Genomic DNA, 22072 nt, shown 5'->3' with positions numbered 1-22072 from the left:
AGCTCACCGGACTAGGTTTGAGCTCGGCAATGGCACCGAGGAGGTGCAATACGCAAACCCTGAGCTCGATAGGGTTTTTGACCCAAGATCAATCCTATACCTAGCTTAACATAGGTCAAAATGAAGAGAGAGAGTAGTAGAAGAAGTTACACTTACTTCCAGCAGGGATTCCGACAACTAGGCGGCGGTCGACACCAAGGTAAGCTCCCTTCCTTCTTCCTCTTCTTCTTTTCTTCTTTTCTCTCCTTTTCTCCTCTCCTACATTTCTCATTTATAAGTTAAATAGGCCTTAGGGCCTGTTTGGCTGAACCCTATTTGGTCCGATCGGGTTAATCTGACTTCCGAAACACGAGGACCCGACTACTTTGGTCCGCAAGGTGCTTATGTTATGAGGAATGTTTGGGGGAGGAATTGGAATCATACGAGGTTGTTCACGATGTGGGTGGTGGGTCCCACGGGCATCGGAGACCAACCAGGAACCTGATTGGTCATCGGAAACACCCACCGGATTCAGGCCTAGGCTGTTTCCGATGGCCTATTTCCGGTGGTTAAAATAGTCTGTTGTCTCGACTACTTGCTGTCCACATCTGATCTTGCACGGGTAGTTGCCCTTGGGCATGTATATAGTCTTCCAAAATTTTTGCTACATGCCGGGATTCATGTGTGGGGAGTCAGGTCACTTACTGTATAGAATCGGAAGGTACGAATCCCCTTTAGTTAGACTGACACGCAATGCACAAACATGTGGGGTCATCTCTTCCCCTACGGCAATGGGTGGCCGCGAGCCAATATCCGGCTATACTTCCCCCTTCTGGCCTAAGACCTATCACAACAGTTCAAATTAGACCCGATCAGGGCACAGGTGTAATAGGAGATGGGGCACGATTCATGTTAGTTGTAACCCGGCAGTCACTGAGAGGGGGGGTGAATCAGTGAGTCCAATTCCGATACCTAAAAACCTGTCCGATGTCTGGCCAAGAAAAACCTGATATACCTGTCCCTGTTTGCACACAGTCGTATGCACACTCAGCCTCTCATAGGCACTTCCAAGTGTGCACACCCATTCCACATTCTACACACTTCAATATAAAATGCAAACAACAAGCACCCACAACACAGGGTTTTTACGAGGTTCGGCAATTTACCTACATCCCCGGAGTAGTGCCTGTAAAGGCTTCGTACCTACTCAATACACTACTTTTGACTGCACCCACAGTCGGGAGCACCCACACCCAATTTTCTCAAGCCGAAGCTGAGATGGCACTCGTAGTGCCGATACAATGTGTAGCACCCACTACACGGGAGCACCCACTACACGGGAGCACCCACTCCCGGTGCTTAGCACCCACTAAGCACACAATAAATAATACAATTAAATTGGGCTTATATCAATGCCCTACAGTCAAGCTCTGCCTAGCATATGCATCCACAACTAGCTAGCATGCTTACAGTTCATCCACAACTAACCTAGCATGTATACATTCATCCACAACTAACCCTAACATACATACATACATGTAATGTAAAATCACAGGTTAGAGAATCTCACAACCGATTGCCTGGGATGACTGGAAACTTGTCCTGACAAGTTTGGTGCTCACACCTTCTCTCTCCTTGGCTTCTTGCTCTTCAAAGCAAACACATCATTGCTTTCTTCTCTTCTTCCTTGGCTTTGAGTTAATATACCATTAACACACTTCAACCACCTCTTTTACCTCCTTTAATGGCCTAAGAACATTTATCATCAAGAATGTATGTTCATTCAAGGACCAACAAAGAGGGGGAAGATTCTCCTACCAAAACCGTAGTATTTCTTCACTCAAACAGCCTATTTCTTGCTTTCATAGTGTAGGGCTTGAAAAAACAAAGAAGTTGCAACTTGGTTCACCCAAATCTGAGTTAAAATGAGGGAGATATGACCATTTGAAGTTGGAGCAATGAGATAGCCAGAAATAGAATCTTCGTAGGGGTGGCGTAGGCTACACCGGCGGTGCGCGCAACAGGGGCGAAATCTGAACGTAGATCTCATATAAAGATCTTGTAATCTGAGCCGTCGGATTAAGCCAACGGACAATAGATCCAAACCATTAAATTTGAATCTCGATGACGTCATCATGACGTAGGAGCTGATATCGTCAGAAGTGTTGTCGATTTGTGATTGGTTACTTTTTCGGATTTTAAGGGAGCTTGTCTCCCACTCACAAAAGAGAAAATGCATATCGACCGTTGGATCCGAATCCTCCATGATGGCTTTAATCAGATTTCATAAGATCATTAAGATCGGAATCTTTTTATACCTTCTATACACCCGCGAAACACCACAACATACCTTGATAAAGTGTAGCGCCAGTGCATCAAGAATTATGCATCTAACCAATCAAATTCTAAGCGCAAGCATCTATCTCGTCCATATCAGCGAAAAATCTCAATAGCCTTTGGATGGGCATCAACCCTACGTGGTCGAATCTTGGCCATCTATTTCACTTCTCTTTACTCCTCTTTATTACAATCAAGCCCCTGCCTCCATATGTTTCAGTGCTTAAAGACCCCTTGCAACTCAGACCTTCAAAATCTTTAAATTACACAAAAGCCCTTCGAATTTCAAAAATAAATTCCGAAAAATCCACCCAACACCGAGAGCAACTGATGGATTTTCGGTTTGGATTTTCGACCGACTTTACGGAAACACTTATAACTCTTTCATACGATATCCGATCGAGATGAAACGAAGTGCGTTGGAATTGTAACTGGATGCTATACGACTTTTCAAAAGACTCAATCATCTGAATCATCCATGTAAAAAGACAAAAATGCCCCTACACCTTTCCAATGACGTATCTTTCTCATACGGAATTGGAACGTGATGAAATCAGAACCGTTGGAAAGATTGTATTTTTGTCGTATTGTTACATGTAGAACACTTCCTTTAAAAAATTCATCTTCAATGCCGAAACTGCCCTCGACTGCCACAAATGTCGTAACTTCTTCATACGGTATCAGAATGTGACGAAATCAAATGCACTGGACTAGGTAAATTACAATCTATCTTTTTCATAAAGAACTGATCTTCCAAAAATGTCATTTTCACTACCGAAAATGCCCTCGATCGTAAATAGGTCAATTTTGCCAGTTTTGACCCAGAAACCTGCACCACCTATTAATGATGTATTAAACCACTCCATGCATACCAAGCTGCTTTGTTATCTCATCGGTGACAGTGGACACTACCATGTCATCATTTTCATCCACGTCACCCAAACTGGCCACGTCATCACTGCCACGTGGCCGAGTTGCCAACAAGGACAACCATAAAACAACACTTGGGTACTAATATCTTCCGTTCTCGAAATAAATCCAGTCCTTTTACCAATGTTGTAAATAGGGTAAAAAATAAATTTGGTATTTGGAAATCAAAATTACTTTCTTTTACAGGTAGAAGTATACTTCTTCAATCTTCCCTTGCCTCTATCCCCTCTTATCTTATGTCATGCTTTTCTTTTCCTAAAAAAATTTGCAAAACTTTAGATTCGACTCTTTTGCATTTTGGAATGGTGATGATGATAGGGAGTAAGAGAGCCCACCTCATAGGATGGAACAAAATTTGCCAACCAAAGTCCTATGGGGGCCTTGGCTTCAGAGATGCCGAAACCCAAAATAAGGCTTTGCTCCTTAAACTAGGTTGGTGGCTCCTCTCCAACAAGGAGTGTCTTCAAGTTAAAATCCTCATATCTAAATACTTTGATAAGAGATCCATCTTTGACCCTAAAACTTTGAAATTTAAGGGTTCACCTTGTTGGAATAGCATTACTACAATTCTCCCTATTTTGAAACTTTTTATTGTTCGAAAAATTGGGGATGGGTCTAACACTTCCTTTTGGTTTGACCCATTGGTCCGATCACAAAACAAAACAATTGAGCTCCATGAGTTCTATGCCACTAGCGGCATTACCAATCCCTCCAATACTTCCATAAGCCTTTTCACTTCAAACAATACTTGGAACTCAGATCTTTTGAAAACTCTGATTTCTGTCAACCTAACAACTGCAATTGTTCAAACTCCATTATCTCATCATCCTGACAAGTGGTGGTGTCCTCTATTGAAGGATGGCTCCTTCTCAACTAAGTTAGCAGCAACTTTTCTTAAGACTTGTCCACTAACTAGCTTCAATGACCACTCAAACCAGTGGTATTGCTCTTCTCCTTGCCCTCGATGGTGGCGATTTTTTTAGAGAATCAATATCCACCTGAAGTTTAAATTATTCTTCTGGAGAACGATCAATGAGGGACTCCTGACAATGGATATTTTGTCAAAATGGGTGGATATTGGTCCTCTTTGCTATTTTTGCCTCTCCCAGAGAGAATCTATTTTTCATATTCTGTTTGAGTCTGAACTATCAAGAGATGTTTGGGCTTCGGGGATTTTAGGCTTCAAACCCAACCGTCTCCCATGCAATTCTATCAATAAGCTAGTTTCCTTTTGTTTCTCATCGGGTTTCATTCTAAAACAAGAACTGAAATGGTTTTTTTCAATACTAATAATCACGTGTTACTTCATATAGAATCACAAAAATAAAACTTTGTTCTCTGCTCATAAACTTGATACCCCAGGAATCTTTAAGGAAATTGAATTTTGGATTGCGCATGGTATCAAACACAAAACTCCAGAGGCCCATGTGATATCAGTTCCAACTCCTCTGTTAATTTTTCCACCATTGCCAACCAACTTAAATCTTCTTGTTATCACAAGTATCAATGATGAAAAATCCAAAATGTTTGCATGGGCTTTTGTGTTTATATCTCAAAACAACGATATCTTATGGGAAGCAAACTATGTTTTGACAGAAAAAAGTGGTGAGGCAGAGGCCCTAGGACTTCTCCAAGGGATGACATGGGCGAGAATGAACAATTGGATCGTGGACCAAGTTTGGAGTGATGTGGTAGAGATCAAACTTCCTTTTGACAAGCAGTTCCAAAAACTTTTAGAATTATGGCCTAGAACTCTAGTTATGTTATGCCACGAATTATACCCCACCTTTTGTAATATAATTGGACATACAACTCTAGATGCCCTTAAGTCTATAGCTTATGAAACTATAACTAATAGACTACCAATATCTAGGAATATTTCAGCATGTAACTTGACTTCTATTAACTAATGCTTGCTTTTCTTTTAGCTGATCAAAAAAAAAAAAAAAACTAGATATTTAAAACATTAAGAATACAAAAACCATTTTTACCATCTGAATATGATCTTCTTTTGTTTACTACAAAAAATTTTGTCCATTTTTTTAAGGGAAAAAGATTGATATGCTGGCAAGGTACAATTTCTCACTCTTGTGGATTTTTTTAATAAATTCTTTCTTATTCTGAATATTTCCGATATGAATGATATTTTTTTTTTCAAGATGCAGATCCCTTCCCAACTGATGGTGTGGGAAATCCAGTCCCTTTTAAAGTCATTTTCGATGATAATAATAATAAGGATAAGGATAAAGAACAATTAACGTTGGCGTTGATTGGTTGCAAGGGAAATTAAAGGGAAAGAAAAATGACATTTTCATACTTAGAAAGAAGCTTTTGTAGTCATTATCCCCACATGTTTATATTACCTAACTCTAAATCACTCCATATTTGGTTATTAAATTATTTTGTATTTGAAAAATAAAATAAAAATTACTTTGTAAAATATCATTACTAAATATAATGAGAACTTTATGTAGTTTATCTAATAAAGTTGAGAAAACTAGCATCAGGCTGCTTGATTATGTAGTCTATTTTAACTATGCAAATTCTTATGCATTTCGATAGGTGAAGAAGCCTCTTCCACTGATAATACATTAAGGGTGTCAATTCGGTACAGTATCAGTATGGTACAAGCCATATATACCACATACCGATATTGTGCCGAATAATGATTCAATACCGGAACCTCATACTTATACCTTAAGAAATTTGTTCGGTTCGGTATTTGGTACCGGTATTCGGTATGGTATTGGTACGGTATAGTGTGTTTTTTAAATCATGTCCCATACCGATAAATCATGTCCCATACCGATACCGTACTGAATAGTGACTCAGTACAGGAACCTCATACCGATATCGTACCAAATTAATTCGGTATGGTTCGATACCTATAATTTGGTATGGTATTGCTTTCAGTTTTCGGTATAGGTTGACACCCTTATAATACATCATCTACCCATAGCAGTGACCTTTGCATTTTTTTTGTAATGGTAACACTGTGGCAAGCATATTGAGTCGGCTACAAGGAGATTCCAAGCAAGGACAACACAAAGATCCATGCAAAAATATTGACGGATTATAACTAAAATTAATAAGTGTCAGTTGTCAATCTGATGTACCACTACAAATCAGCTACATGCTTATAATGACAAACTATAATAGATATCGACTGTCTACCTAATGTATCTTATAGATCGGTCAAACCAAAACGTCCTATATACATTACGTCTACCACCAAGATAATCCATCGCTCAAAATCACAAAATCCTTCAAACATTTCTCTTACCAAAATTTCAGGAGCATTAATAATGACAACCTTATGGCATGATATTCAAAATTAATGAAAAAAATTAAGTGTTGTGACTTCTTTCTGTGTACAACTTTCTTTGCCTAGTCTACTGGTATTTGTTTATGGAGAATGATGTTTTATGCTTAAAAGCTAATTTTTTACTTCCAAATACTTCTTGAAAGTCTTGAACAGTGAAGCCATAGAAAGTACTTTTATGCTTACTCAAGTTTTTCCTTCTTTCTCCAGTGTCAAATTTGTGGGCTGAGTTTAGGCTGTGAATGCCATAATTGATAAAGTTGATAATTATAGATTATGTTAAAGTTACAATATTATCAAGGCATCACCTTGGTGCCAAGGCATCCTGTGAGACCAAGGCATTAGGTTGTCATTTTTGTTGGACATGGCGCTTGCTGAGGTAGCCTAAGTTGCTGAGGCTTCATGGTTGCTTTGTTTTCTTATTTTGGTTAGATGAGCACCATAATGCTTTGTATGCTGCTTTCACTTTTCTGCAATATTGTTGTGTTGTCCATTTGAATTGAAGTACAAAACTACTGGTAGTGCTTTTGTTTTTTTGTTGAGACCCAACCATAGTTAACAAATTTGGATTCGGAAATTATTCGGACGGAGAATTATTCGGATGATTAATTGAAGGATTCGGTCAAAAAAGCGGTCAAAAAAGCTTATTGGGTTTTTTTTTTTTTTTTAAATTGTTTTTTTTTTTTTTTTTTTTGGTTTTTTTTTTTAAATAATGTTTAAATAAACCGAATAATTCGGTTTAATTCCGATTCGGTCCGAATTATTCGCGATTTATATTCAGTTTTGAAAAAGTTGCGAATTTTAAAGAATTTTATTTTTAATTATTCGCGGGTGCTGGATTTAGAAGTGAATAAAGAATGATTTGTTTGGATAGTTTATCAAAAAAAAAATTTTTTATTTCAATTCTATCCCTGAAAATAATATGAATACTTTTTTCTCTATCTTCGTCATTATATTTATTTTATATGATCTCATAGGAATCACATAATTTTTAAAAAAGAAAAACCAAAATCTCATAGAATCCTTTCTCCTACACTATGGTGGATTAACTCTATTCACCCTGAACATTAGGAAACACTTCAACAACAGGTAACCCTCTCCAAACCAGAACCTCTTCCGATTACTATACCAAACTCATATTTTATTATCATGGTTAGTGACATTGTTTCGAACCCGTCTTAATATTAGTGGTTGGGCAAATTTTTTTTTTTTTTTAAGGAAAATGTCTCTCACTCATGACTGCAGTCACTTGATAATAGGAAATTCTATTGAATAGGCACACGGGGTCTCCTACTTGGGGTGCAGTAGGCTAAATTGAAGGGATGAGCATCAAGGAAGTCTGGAGCAATTCTGAATATTTAGAACGCCTACTTTTTGATCTAACAACCACCTCATAGCCTTTGAGCGTTGCCACTTTATTTTTGGATGTTTGTATATTTAATCTGTCTTTTTGGCTCAGGCCTACAAATGAGATGGTTGTTCTTTTGGCCAAATTAGCTCACAAAGCTATGACTAACAAATCTTTTTTATGTCTCTTTGTAATCCTGATGGCAATGTTCTTATAAATCTTTTTCTTTCTTTATAATAAAAAAAATTACATTATTAAGAGAGTTAGCAGTTGCCTCTCCACCTGGAAATCTAATTTATTCTCTTTTGTAAGAAGAACTGTGCTTTTATTATTTGTTTTGTTTTCCATTCCCTCTTATCTCATGTCTTGCTTAGCTTTTTCAAAAAGGCATGTCATTCTCTTGAATCTATTTAACTTCAATTATGGAATGGTGACCCCTGTAATGATAAGAAAATCCATTTCACTGGCCTTTACCCAGTGCACAAGGGCTTTCTGCACTTAAGTAGGGTTCAGGGAGGGTATATAGGTAGACAACCTTACCCCCTTTACGAAGAGGCTGGTTCCCAGGACTCAAACCCACACCACTGCACAGGCGGAAAGAGCCCTTTGCCATTGCTCCAAGAAAATCCATCTCATTGCTTGGAGAAAAACTTGGCTCTCCTAAGTCGTGGCTCTGGAACTCATAATAAAGCTCTCCTCTTTAAATTAAGCTGTAGACTTCTCATGGGCGAGTCCTACCTTTGGGTGCAAATTCTAAGAGGCCACTATTTCAATGGTAACTCTCTTATGGATTCTTTTTTTTGCAAAAAGAAAAAGGTTATTATGCCTGGAATAACATTTCGCTTGTTTTACCTACTTTGGCATGTATACTTTTTCCTGGTCTAATCCATGGATTCATCTTTACTTGCTTGTTGTATCATTGATTCTATTATTCTGCATGACCCTCTCTTGAAATTTAAGGACTTCATTATTGAAAATACCTAGAATGTTAGCTTTTTAAATAATTATCTTCCTCCTCTGATTGTTAATAATATTTTATCTCTCTCCCTATCTTTGGATGAAGATCAATGGTGGTGCCTTTTGTCTAACCATGGCGAGTTAACCACCAAAGTTGCTACTTAATTTCTTCAACTGCAGAGTTGCACTAACTCAGTTACTATCTTAAACAAGTTTTCCAGGTCTTCTCTGGTCCTTCTCATCCTAGTGGCATTTCTTTGAAAACTTAAAAATCATCCAAAATTTAAGATGTTTTTTCTTAGGGTCGTTACAGAATGGATTGTCTGTTAGAGACATCTTGGAAAAGTGGATTATAATTGATGTTTCATGTTGCTACTACCACTCCAATGCTGAAACTCCTTGGCATGTAATTTTTTTATCTTACGACTTTGCTTAAACACATTTGGGCAGCTGGATGGACCACTAGGATTGAGGGCAAAATTCCTTTCTAGTTCGTCTTTCTCCATTTTTATATTGTATCTCTTTAACTCCCCCTCCTATACCTGATGATCAACATTGGTTCTTTATTGTTTTTATTTTAATTACATAATTTATTTGGTTATTACATAAATCAAGTGGTTGTTCTTAAAGCTAATTAAACCCAATTCCATTATAGTTATGAATAATAAAACCCCATCACAATTCTTCTTTGTTTTTTGGTAGAACCCCATCACAGTTCACGAGTTAACAACATTGCCCTCTCTCTTGTCTCTCTCTCTCTCTCTCTCTCTCTCTCTCTCTCATCCTAGTTGGGGGCATCACTTATTCGACCCTCATGCTCACAGGATAGAACCATAGAAGTGATCTCAAAGGCTCAACGCCAACGCAAGCAGCTCTTAAGCAATTATCGTTGTTGCAGGAAAAAACGAGCTCAAGGAGAATAAGGTACCTGGTTCTCTCTCTCTCTCTCTCTCTCTCTCTCTCTCTCTCTCTCTTTATCCCTCTCTCTCTTGGAAGGCCGTTTCACCGCAAGAATCAACCCCCGGTTGGGAAAAAATAGAGGAGCTTCTTCTACCTCTTCTTTTTCTTCTTATATGAATAGAAGAGTAGTAGGGTTGGTTAGATCACTACAGTGATTAGAATTTAAATTGGGTATTTGCTTTCGTTCTATGATTTCAGGTAAAATCTTCTAAAATCAGCTGGTTTGGATTTGTCTTTGTGAAACAAACGAGTATTAATCTAGGGTACATTTCCCCTTTTGAGTTTCAGGTAATCAAAAACCAAACAGAAAGAAAGAAAAAAATTAAAAATTAAAAATTAAAATCCGTTTCATAACCCAAAATACCCAAAACCCTCTCCAACTTTGGCCTTTCGTCTCTCTCGCAAACCTTATCTTCTTCCCAGCTGCTCTGGTGTGGAAATCGATTGCAGGTGAAGTTTGACTCTACTCGCAGACTCTCTCTGTTTTTTTTTTTTTTTTTTTTTTCCAAAATACAGATCTTTCCGCCTTCCTCCCTCGCAAGGAACCCTAACAAGGCTGAGACGCTACCTCCACCATCGCAAGTGTCTCTCTTTCTCTCCCTTTCTCTATCTATACTGCGAAATCCTATATATGTAAGAAATAAACCCCCAGATAGCCAAAATCAAAGCAACCACCTTCACCCCATCCATCTTGTCGTGAAAAAATATCACACCGAATATCGGAACAATGGGCAAAGATACTGTTCTAATGACATTGCTAAAGAGTGAAGACAACTCAAATATTAAACCCAGTGCACCAACAGTAAAAGTTTTCTATACCACAGCAGTGCAAACTAATATTATCACATACGTTTGCCCTCGCAGTTTGCTCCATCTCTTCCTTTAGACTGCATCATTCCCCACTAGTAGAAAGGCGCACCAAGCAAACACATGTTGCAGTTATTGCTGGGTATATTTGCATCTCCAGTATTATAGAAAATGTATTCTTTTTTAGAACTTTCTCAAATGAAATTTAAGTGTAAGTAGTAGGGATAACATGGTCGATGCACCTTAAAAATTCGGTCGCATATTGTACCTATGTAACTCCTGTGGTTCCATTGGACTCAGAATGGAGAGCAAGGAGTGAGGCAGAGATGATGAGGAGCACTACTGAATTAGCCTGCAGAGCAGGAGTGAACTTAAGGGAGTTGATGAAATAGGAGAATAGTGCATTCAAAGCCAATTGGGTGTTTGTCTATATTCTTGTTCATTTTTGTATCTCAAACATATTTTTGGAGCATATCAAGTAGTCCTTTGCACTTTGAAATTGACACAGCATTTATCCCTTTAGAGTTAAAAATGATTCTATTGTGGTGATAAAAGTTTTTGTACTCCTTTTTTCTTATTGGTTCAAGTCTACAGGCCATGTTTCTGCAGATCTTATCATAAATGAGGTTTGATTTAAGGAATTACTTGATTAGACTCATATCCATTAAATCTTTCCTTTCATACTCATTTGTTGAGAGTTCAGGTGAAAGAATGCCGAAGGTAAAGACAAACCGTGTCAAATACCCAAATGGATGGGAGTTGATTGAGCCTACTCTTCGTGAGCTCGAGGGTAAAATGAGAGAAGGTTTGTCTCTTCCCTTTGTTTCTTATTATAGTGGCATTATTTACTTCAGTTAATGACTCCAACTACTTACAAATGGTGTGATTCGTTACTTGTTTGACAGCTGAAAATGATCCACATGATGGTAAGAGAAAATGTGAAGGCTTATGGCCAATTTTCAAAATTGCACATCAAAAGAGCCGCTATATCTATGATCTTTACTACCGAAGGAAGGAAATATCTAAGGAACTTTATGAATTCTGTTTGGATCAAGGCTATGCTGACCGCAATCTAATTGCAAAATGGAAGAAGGTTTGTCATGGAATCTTGTCCTTGCAAAATTTTTTCCTGTCGGGGGGGGGGGGGCGGGGGGGGGGGGGGGCTTACTACTGCATATCATACTTGCTGTTGTCTTATTTGTTCCATGTCCCCTACTATCCTTGCAATTTCTTCAAATACATTATGGGAGGTTGAGGGATTATGTTGGTTGGCTACCGAGGTTTTTTTCCCCCTTTTTGGCAGGTGAGGGTGGGGGGGTAGGGGGTGATTGACCTATTCCTTTAAAGCTTAAAAGAAAGTTCTACAGGATAGTTGTTCGACTGGCTATGATGTACAGGGAAATTCTGGGCAGTTAAGAAGTGTCATATAGATAAGCTATGTGTGGAAGAGACGAGGATGTTGAGATGGATGTGTACCAAAACTAGGAAGGATAAAGTAGGGAATGACCGTATTAGATCTGATTTGGGAGTTATCCCGATTCATGATAAGCTCCAAGAAAGTTGTTTGAGGTGGTATGACCAAACTTAATGAAGGCTTGGGGATGCTTGAGTAAGGAGGAGTGATCGGATTCATATTAAAGGAAATAAAGAGCTAGGGCAAGCCTAAAATGACCATCGGAGATGTAGTGAGGAAAGACATGCATAATTTAGGTCTTGTCCTGAGTATGACCTCAAATAGATTTGATTGGAGAGAAAGAATCCATGAAGCCGATAGGTGGGATTTTACTGATTTGATGTGTTGTAATCCTTTCCTCATATCTTTTTTTTTTATGTTGTCTTTGATCGGAATCATTTAGTTGATCCCGTTTAGTTGGGATAAGGCTGAGTCATTGACTTGTCAAGTTTTGGTGGGCTCTTGGGGGGCAGTTTCATTGGTAATAAGAAAGGATTTTTATTAGTAAAAGGAAATTTTATGTCTTAGGCAAGTAGAACAGAAAAGTATGATAAATAGAGAAAAACATTGAAGGCGGAGCATGGCAATAGCTAGCAACTCCCCACTCCAACCAACCAACCAACCAACCAACCAACAAACAAACAAATCCCCCTCCTTGCCCAGCCTAAACCCACAGAAAATTTGACTGTGTCTAAAAAAGTTCCCTACCTATGATATACATAGGGTGGAATTCTTTTATGAAGCACCTTATTGTGCCACATGGAAGGATGATGCCATTTGGATGGATAGGGAATACCAATATGGTCTTTATTATCCATATGTCAAATTTTGGAGCCCATTGGCATAGATCTTTGTATTGGTGGGCACCCTCTCAATCATCCATGAACAACAAGGTTTAAGATCTCGATCTCGCCCCTAATCTCGCTAAGCCAAAAAAGAGAGATCTGGCGAGATCTTGCATTTTTTCCCTATCGATACAGTGGTTGGTCTCGATGGCCATATGGTCTTTGTAACCCATGAAACTTGCCACGTACCCTATTTTAGGCCTTCTGAGGCCCTCTTTGGCATCATTTTTCTTTTTTCCTTTTACTTATTTAACAAAAATTATTAATGAAAACCATTTATCAAAACATAAAAATGGTTTGGTAACTACTTGGCAAAAATGGTTTTTTGTGAGAAATAGTTTGGTACCTCTATGTGCAAAATGATTTTTTGAAGAAATGGGTGAAGAGATTCCCTTCACCCATCTTTTTTATGACCGTTTTTATCCACTTTGGACTGAAGAAGAGGGGGCAAGGGGCTTGGATTTCTAATTACAAAGCAAATGACTATTTTACCCCTCCATATTGAGACTTTAAGCATGTGCTCATTGAAGTTCAGCGCAAAAATAACTGAAAATTAATTTTGGTCAAAACACATAAATGATTCTTGATCTCTTTTTGGTTTTTGTGTTTTATCAATTTTTTTTTAAATAGAAACAAGCTCCATAAATGATACCAAATGCAGCCAAAACTATTTTTATGAAAAAAAAAATAAAAAAGAAAAATGATACCAAAGAGAGCCTAAACATAGGGGAAACATCCGTTTTTTAAAAATCAAACCTAAAATGATACTTTGACTTCGTACCCTATGTAAGTAGCCTCCAACTCTTCGGACCCTAGGCTTGTATGCTCTATTCCACAATCCACATTCCACACACGACACATCTAAAACTTTTAAAAGTTAGAACGCTTATAATCAATTTAAAAAGTGTAAATAATTCTTAATAATTTAAAAGACATTATAGATGATTACTTAATTACTTAACACTTAACATTGATGACAAATGAGTGATGCCTGATGAGTCACATTCACATACATTGAAATGACATAAGATGAGCCACATAACTACTTAGGTACAGTACATATTACATAACTCATGTAGATATATCACATGTAATGTAGAAATGAAGTTGGCAAGCAAAAGCACCAAAATCCCATCAACAATGTGTTTTTTTCTTCAAAGTGTAGCAAGAGAAGCGAGTTCTAGGCTGTTTCTCGACGAGATGGATCTCAAGATCTCGGTTGAGTTATGGTTGATTTTGTGTATCGCCTGTTATCTCATCCCGGAAAATCTAGAAAGAGAGATATTAATGAGATCTTGGTGAGATCTTAAACCATGATGAACATGCTTACCCTCTCTATTGTCTTGCGTTTACACCTCATTTGTTGCCCTGAAGATGTGTACATTGATGATGAAAATGGATGCCCTTTGATAAGGTTTGGGGCCTTGTTTTGAACCTCAAGGGTCTTGTGTTACCACTAATTAACTATTTGAATCATCCAAAAATGATCAGTGATGCGTAATTGGGTTTCAAAGCTGGAATCGGATCGCTTATGGGCCCAATTAATTAACAATTAGTGCAAATCTAATAACCAGTGGCAATGTTGTAATAAATCAGAAATTTTCAATGCTAGGTGTAAGTTAAATAGCAAAGGATTGGAAGGATTTACCAATTATTGATCAAGGATAGACTTGGAAGCAATATGGAGGGTGGGATAATCAAAGCTAAAAAATGAAATAAGGCTTTGAAGAATTGTATGAAAAAGGGGTTGTCTTCTTGCTAACGACGGAAGAGGGGAAGCGGTAGAGCAGAGAAACGAAAGGAGAGAACTCCTTCAATACCTATCGGTTGGGTCTGAAACTTCGGGCGTAGATTCGCAACCTCGAACACCTCAAGTATGATCCATTGCAGGACCTAAGATCAAGGGAACAAATAGTTTTAATTTCTGCAACTGGATCAGGCAAAAAAACTCAGAACTGAATCTGTTTGAAGGTTTATTGCTTGCTGGTTAGAAGGAACTGGGGATAGGAACGTAGAGTATATCAAAATCTCTTAAGGTACAAAATCTCTCTTCACTGAAGAGGTTTTGTGAAAATGTTGCTGTTGGTAGACGCTAGGTTCAAGTCCTTAAGATGAGATAGACTCTCAAGGACTTTGGAATTAAATTGTAAACTAGTCCCATTTTGTGTGACAACACAAATGCCGTTAATTTGAGTAAGAACCCTGTACTTCACTCTCGTGCTAAGCTCAATGATATAAGACACCACTTGCTGCGTGACACCATTCAAAATGGTTGTGACTCTCAAATACATTGAAACTGAGAAGCTGTTCACCAACATTTTCACAAAACCTCTAAATTAAGAGAGATTTTGTACCCTAATAAAAGGAATTGGGGATATGCAACCTTTTTGACTGATTTATATGCTTTACTAGCTTGTAGACAACAAAATTACTTGTCCATCAAAAATAAAATAATACTTTTTTTGGTCTATTGGTAACTACCACCATGAACCGGTAGTTACCGGCACCGCCCAAAAGTGTCAAACAGGGCTTCTCGGAGAGGCTCTTTTTAAACCCTTCTTTGGGATTTTTCGAGCCATTCTCTGATTCTCTCCTTTCTCACTCTATTTTCGTTTCTAAACTCTAGACACTCATCTCCCTCCTCTTCCAATCCTTTGAATCATCCTCTCTTGCTCTCTTCCTTTCCAACCCTCAAATGGCTAGTATAGCTGACAAAGGCAAGAAGAGACCTGCCCCTGATTCAAATAACTATCAATGGCTCATCTCTGAGGAAACACAAGAGTGTTGGGAACTGTATGATTGAAGAAATGTCGAACCAGGTAAGGATATTAACATTACCTCTCTTTCGACATTCCTTAGAAGAGTATTTTGGAGTTTCAGGTTGGGGTAGCATCTTGCAGTGTGGATTCAAGTGCTATCCCAAATTAGTGAAGATGTTTTGCCGCAATCTTCGTGTGGAGGGGTGTGAAAACTCCATTAGGATCAAAAGCCTAGTGAAAGGGGTCACTATTGATTTTAGGATTAGGGAATTGGGACAAAATATGGGTGTAGAATCTACTAGACACCTAAAATACTTAGTTTCAAGGACTGATCACTCCGAGTTTCTGGACCAAAAGATTGTGTACAAGACCATTATGAAAGATTACAAGACTATGCACACATTCAAGGAAAATGACCTCACTGATTTTGCAAGACTTGTGGCTCATATCGTCTCGTACAACATTTTGCCCAAAAGTGGACATCGAGCCTACATCACTCCTTTTCAAGCCTACATCACCTATTGTATTTGTGCCGGTGTCAAAGATCAATCTGCTGTATCTTTTTATCCGCCACATGGTTTAGACTAGTGAGAAGCATCAAAACTACTTCCCCTATGGTAGAATTCTTGGTCAAGTCTTCACTCACTTTGGAGTACCCATTCGTTATGAGACTTTGAAGAATGCACCCACTGCCTTGGATAAAAAAGCAGTACACTTCATGGGAATCAAGACACCATATGAAATTGAGGAAGAAGGTGGGCAGCCCCAGAAGTTTTGTAACCGAAGAGATGCTGGGGAATCTTGAATCTCGCATTATAGGTCAATTGGACAAAATTGACAAGATGCAAGAGAAGATTTTGAAGGCTATTCAGGGCACTAAAGACAACAGTAACAGTGATGGAGACTAGGACTTTATTGCTTTGTGCTTTTTATTTTTTAGACTAGATGAATGTTTATGAATGTCAACTGTTAGATCTGTTCAAGTTTAGTTTATTATGAGTTTTGTGAACATCTATGTAATTTCAATTATATGTCACTGCTTATAATTACATGCAAGTGTATTTTCCTATATATGCTTGTTCATTTGAATATGAAAATTTTTATATATGCACATGCTTAGGGCAAGCATAGTCTCCTACATTGACATGCTTATCCTTGTTCTTCACTGATGCCCTATCCTAGGGGGAGCTTTGCTCTCACCCTCTCACTTTTTGTTGTTGACAAAAGGGAAAAATGATACAGGATACTTAAAATTAAAAATGGAAAATGAATATAAAAAAAAAAAAAAAAATGACTCTTTGACATTAACCAACTTTTTGACAAAGGGGGAATATTTTTAAAAACCATTTTTCATCATTTGTTTGTCATCACCAAAAAGGGGGAAATTGTTGGATAACCCACTCACCTAAGGAGTTTGTCTCTGAGATTTGTTTTGATGGTAACAAACAAATGAGCTTTTTAATGATCACCTATTGAGTGTGATGAATGAAGGAAATTGAACAACACATCAAGACTTGAAGATTTGAAAGACAATATGTATGCAAGGTCATCATGAAGATATTTAAAGACCCTCTACAAGACAATAGTGAAGACTTGAAGGCAATTAGCAAAGAATCCTAAAATGACGATTTAAGTCTAATGCAACAAACACACACGACACATTCACTAGTCATGTGTAACAAGCACACAAGACCATGCTCTTTGACTCAGTTTTGATAGACTAAGGTTTACACAAATGAACTACCGCTCTGATATCAATTGAAAGATAACCTAGAGGGGATTGAATAGGTTATGCTAGTGGATTTTGAAAATTCTCCGATTTTAGAGTCTCCAATATGTGATTGTAGAAATAATGCGGAATAAATGACAAATATAATCACACAAGCAACACAAGGGTCATGCCTTCCGTCATACTCCTTGAGGTCAAGCTTGACCTTTTGTGAGTCTCCTGAGTGTCTATGATATGTGGGACGTTCATTGTCAAAGTAACTCGTCATATGCTTTTCAAAAGTTGGTTGTACTACAGGAATCCTCTGGGTCCTCTCAGATTAGGATTAGGTCTCCTATTAGCAAATTGGGAAACCGAATTCATAGGAGCATCCACTTTAGGTGGTACATGAGTGCCATGAGTGGGTTGTTGTAGCTGGGTCTCCACAGCCACTACCCTTGAACTAAGAGCTTGTTGTTCCGTCCTTATTGTTTGTAACATCTCCATAATAGAAGCTGTGGATGTCATCATCTCAGTAGTAGGGTTGTTCTTTGCCATGCTCTGATACCACTTAATTTAAGTTGATTTGGACAAGTCAAACCAGCTCACAACTGTAGGATTTTGTCACCAAAGAACAACCATAAACCAACCCAAAAAACATGCACAGGAAATCAGATTATGAAGAACCGTAGACAAAACTCCAACAAGTTTAGATGATGAAATAGGTTAGTAACAATATGGAAACTATGTCTGAACACCAAAGGAATCAGAAGCAAATAGATCTATGCTATCGATTTCAGTCTCAGGTCTGAAAATAGGATAACAGTCATTATAGGACATAATTGATTGGATTTTCAATAACTCAAAATCAGGTGGTCCAATAGGGCTGTAATTTTTGTCTAGTCCCCCACTAGGAGAGGTGCATCTTCGATCCAAATTTGAGCTTTATCAAATGGTTGGTCTGTCTAAACTGAGAAAGGAATAGTTTCAAGTACCTGTAGTGCTTGGACTGATTTGTAACTCCTTGGATGGTTGAGAGAAGAAGAAGAATATAGCTTGAAGAAAAAAACCTCTCGGGCTTCCACCGTAGAGAGTCAATTAGATCAAACACCAATTCCATCAGCCTTGATCAAAAACAAGACTACTCTTCATGGAGAAGACAGTAGCAACAACCATTAATTTGTGTATCAAGATCATTCTAGCTTTAGGAGCCTCATTTTCTTTATTTATAATGTTGATGGGGGAATTACAAAATAGAAGGTTCCTTGAAGGAAACCTTAATTTAGTTTCCTAACACAATACTTACTAAAAACTGAAATTAGAAACTAGCTGGAAAAGGAAATTAACAACTAATGACTTGACACCTAAGAAAACAAAAATAACTTAAATTAAACCCAACTTAAAAATGAAACTAATGAAAAAGGAAACAAACCAGTAATCCCGTAGGCAACCATAAAGCCCCTCTCTTAGACCCATAAAAATGGCCGATTACACTCCAAACCACATGGACTGAAGGCCCAACACATGTACAACCCAATCATAGACTTATTCCTAATAAAAAAAGCCTAGTTTTGTGAAGAATCTGCATCAACTCTCCCCATCTTAAAAAAATCGTCCTCAAATTTTGCATTGATGAGGGGGAAACAACATGTGATTAACAGCTTTGACAATTCCCAAACAAAATTCTGGTTGTTTGTAAACTTTTAGAATGTAGTCTTCAAGGTGTGGAACTTTCTCTTTAAAAAACTATGATGGCATAACAAACTCTATATGCTCGTCTTTTGAATCATTATCAACTGTGAATGTCATGTGCATAGAGTCGTCCACGTTGGTATCATTTTCATCAAGGATTGAAAAAACAAGATTTTCATTTTCATCATGAATCTCAAAGACTTGTTGTGGAGTGCTTTCACCCGCTACCTTATTGTCCACGGCTTCAATATTGTCTACTCTATTCTCTTCAGTGGGTCTTCTTCCATGGTTTCAGTAACCAAGACATTATTTGTAATATGAATGCCACAAGATCCATCATCATGTGCATCGGCCTCATCAAAGATATTAAAATCCCCATTCTCAAGCGGATACAGATATAGATCAGGGTCTATCTTATCATGTGCCTTTTAAATTTCAGCAACATTTGTTCTCTGGCGATGTGGACAAGTCCTCGCATAGTGCCCAACCTCTTGGCAGTGATAACATTGCACTTTATTGCCACTGGTCATAGGTGTCTTCCTTTGTCAGAATGTGGAGGAAATGTGGCATGTGTAGGAGCTGCAGTAATAAAGTTAGGTGCTGGAAATTTTTTCTCATGCTCTCTAGCTTGAAAACCAAACCTTCTACCTTCCAGTTCTATTAATTCCTCTGTACGAAGAGCCTTGTCAAAACAATCTCTCATTGTGTACACATCAGCAACACCAATTTTCCTATTAATTTCAGCTCGTAATCCCAGTCGAAATCGAGAAAGGAATTGCCTCTCATTTTCCCTAATGCTCGTGCGAGAATAAACTGCATCAAATTTATTCATGTACTCTGCAACAAACATATTTCCTTGACGAAAGAGTTTAGCTGGTCATGTATGCGAGCTTTAAAGTTTCATGGCAAGTACTTGTCATACAATTCTTGTTTCATCTCCTCCCAAGTAGTAGGCTCTCTACCATGGTCTTCAAGTTCTCGCTTATAGGTTCTCCACCAATCATGAGCAGCCTCAACTAGCTTAGCACGAAATAGTTTAATTTTTCATTCCTCAAACAGGTCATAGTAATCAAAGTAGTCATCCAATGCAGCTATCCAATCGTAAAACACTTGAGGGTCATGCCTTCCATCATACTCCTTGAGGTCAAGCTTGACCTTTTGTGAGTCTCCTGAGTGTTTATGATATGTGGGATGTTCATTGTCGAAGTAACTCCTCATATGCTCTTCAAAGTTGGTTGTACTATAGGAATCCTCTGGGGTCCTCTCAGATTAGGATTAGGTCTCATGTTAGCAAATTGGGCAACAAAATTCATAGGAGCATCCACTTCAGGTGGTACATGAATGCCATGAGTGGGTTGTCGTAGTTGGGTCTCCACAGTTACTACCCTTGAACCAAGAGCTTGTTGTTCCGTCCTTATTGTCTGTAACATCTCCATAATATAAGCTATGGATGTCATCATCTCAACAGTAAGGTTGTTCTCTACCATGCTTTGATACCACTTAATGTAAAGTTGATTTGGATAAGTCAAACCAGCTCACAACTGCAGGATTTTTTTTACCAAAGAACAACCATAAACCAACCCAAAAAACATGCACAGGAAATTAGAATAAAAAACTGTAGACAAAACTCCAGCAAGCTTAGATGATGAAATAAGTTAGTAACAATATGGAAAATATGTCTGAACACCGAAGGAATCAGAAGCAAACAGATCTATGCTTTCGATTTCAGTCTCAGGTCTGAAAACAGGATGACAGTCACTATAGAACAGAATTGATGGGATTTTCAATAACTCAAAATCAGGTGGTCCAATATGGCTGTAATTTTTGTCGAGCCTCACACTAGGAGAGGTGCATCTTCGATCCAAATTTGAGCCTAATCAAATGGTTGGTCTGTCCAGGAGAGAGAAGGATTGGAGAGCTGGGCAGAACTGAGAAAGGAATAGTTTCAAGTACCTGTAGTGCTTGGATTGATCTGTAACTCCTTGGATGGTTGAGAGAAGAAGAATATTGATGTAGATAAGTCACTTAATGGACTTATTTTATTGCAAATAAGCATTGGGTTTGGTTATGTATGTGTTGGGCCTTTGATTCCATGGGTTTCTTTGTAATGGGTCATTTTAATGGGCTTAAAATATGGGTAGAAAGTAGGAAAATGGGATTTAAGTCATTAGCTTAGTTAGAGTCATGTTTTGAGTCTATTTCCTTTGTTATTGCAGTTATTAGTCAGTTTAGGTAGGTTAGTAACCTACACTATGTTGGAGTTATAGTCATAGTCCTATTATGAGTCCAAGTCCTTCTAGGAGCGTCTAGTCCTATTTGGAAACTAACTCTTAGTTATGATAGGATTGCTATTCTACCCTCTTTAAATAGAGGAGCCTATGTACTCATAATTACAAATTTGAAGAATGATGAGTTGAGTTAATGTTTGGGAGCCTTCGGGCTGTGAGTGATTCTTCCCCTCCCCCTTCTTTATGCGATTTCTCTCCCTCCCTGGTTGGATTTGTGCAATATCTAATTGTGTGATTAATGCAGGAATGGATTTGGAAAACCAAACCAGACCCAAGACTGCAGGAACTTTTAAACCAAAGAACAACGATAATAACCAAGGTAGAACAACAATACCACAGATCATAATAAAAAGAAAAAACAGATCTGTAACTCAGAGTTTCGAATCCAGAAACTGGAATTTAAGAGGTCAGAATATAACCCAGGTTAAAGGACTAAATCAGATATAGGAATAGGGTCACAACAGATCATCAATTGTGAACAAACATCCACAAAATTCAGGAACAGTCAGATGTATCTATCGATCTCAGAAAACAGAACCGATTAGGTCAAAATATCCAATAATGGTTAGAACAGATCAGCAGTGACCAAATAGGAATAAATCAGCAGTAGTATTAGGATGATAACAGACCCAAATCAATATTAGACATAACAGAAAACAGAATAAGACTGTCCAACAATCGAACCAG

The 22072-nt window shown here is 38.0% G+C and overlaps 1 protein-coding gene and 1 pseudogene across 1 annotated transcript in view; one reads left to right on the top strand and one right to left on the bottom strand.

The window, feature by feature from the left end:
* The first annotated feature begins 9577 nt into the window (after positions 1–9577).
* Positions 9578–22072, top strand: part of LOC122085049 (protein BUD31 homolog 2) — a 17640-nt gene continuing 5145 nt past the window's right edge. The window contains exons 1-3 of the mRNA XM_042653485.1: positions 9578–9797; positions 11344–11445; positions 11546–11733. Of these exons, the coding sequence (XP_042509419.1) occupies positions 11352–11445; positions 11546–11733 (282 nt within the window). The 5' untranslated portion in view covers positions 9578–9797; positions 11344–11351. The remainder of the gene's footprint in view (positions 9798–11343; positions 11446–11545; positions 11734–22072) is intronic.
* Positions 10440–11259, bottom strand: LOC122084724 (annotated as a pseudogene).

This window comes from Macadamia integrifolia, chromosome 7 (assembly GCF_013358625.1).
Source record: "Macadamia integrifolia cultivar HAES 741 chromosome 7, SCU_Mint_v3, whole genome shotgun sequence".
Lineage (NCBI taxonomy): Eukaryota > Viridiplantae > Streptophyta > Magnoliopsida > Proteales > Proteaceae > Macadamia > Macadamia integrifolia.
Note: the sequence above shows the minus strand (reverse complement) of the source record. Positions and strands in the feature narration are given on the sequence as shown.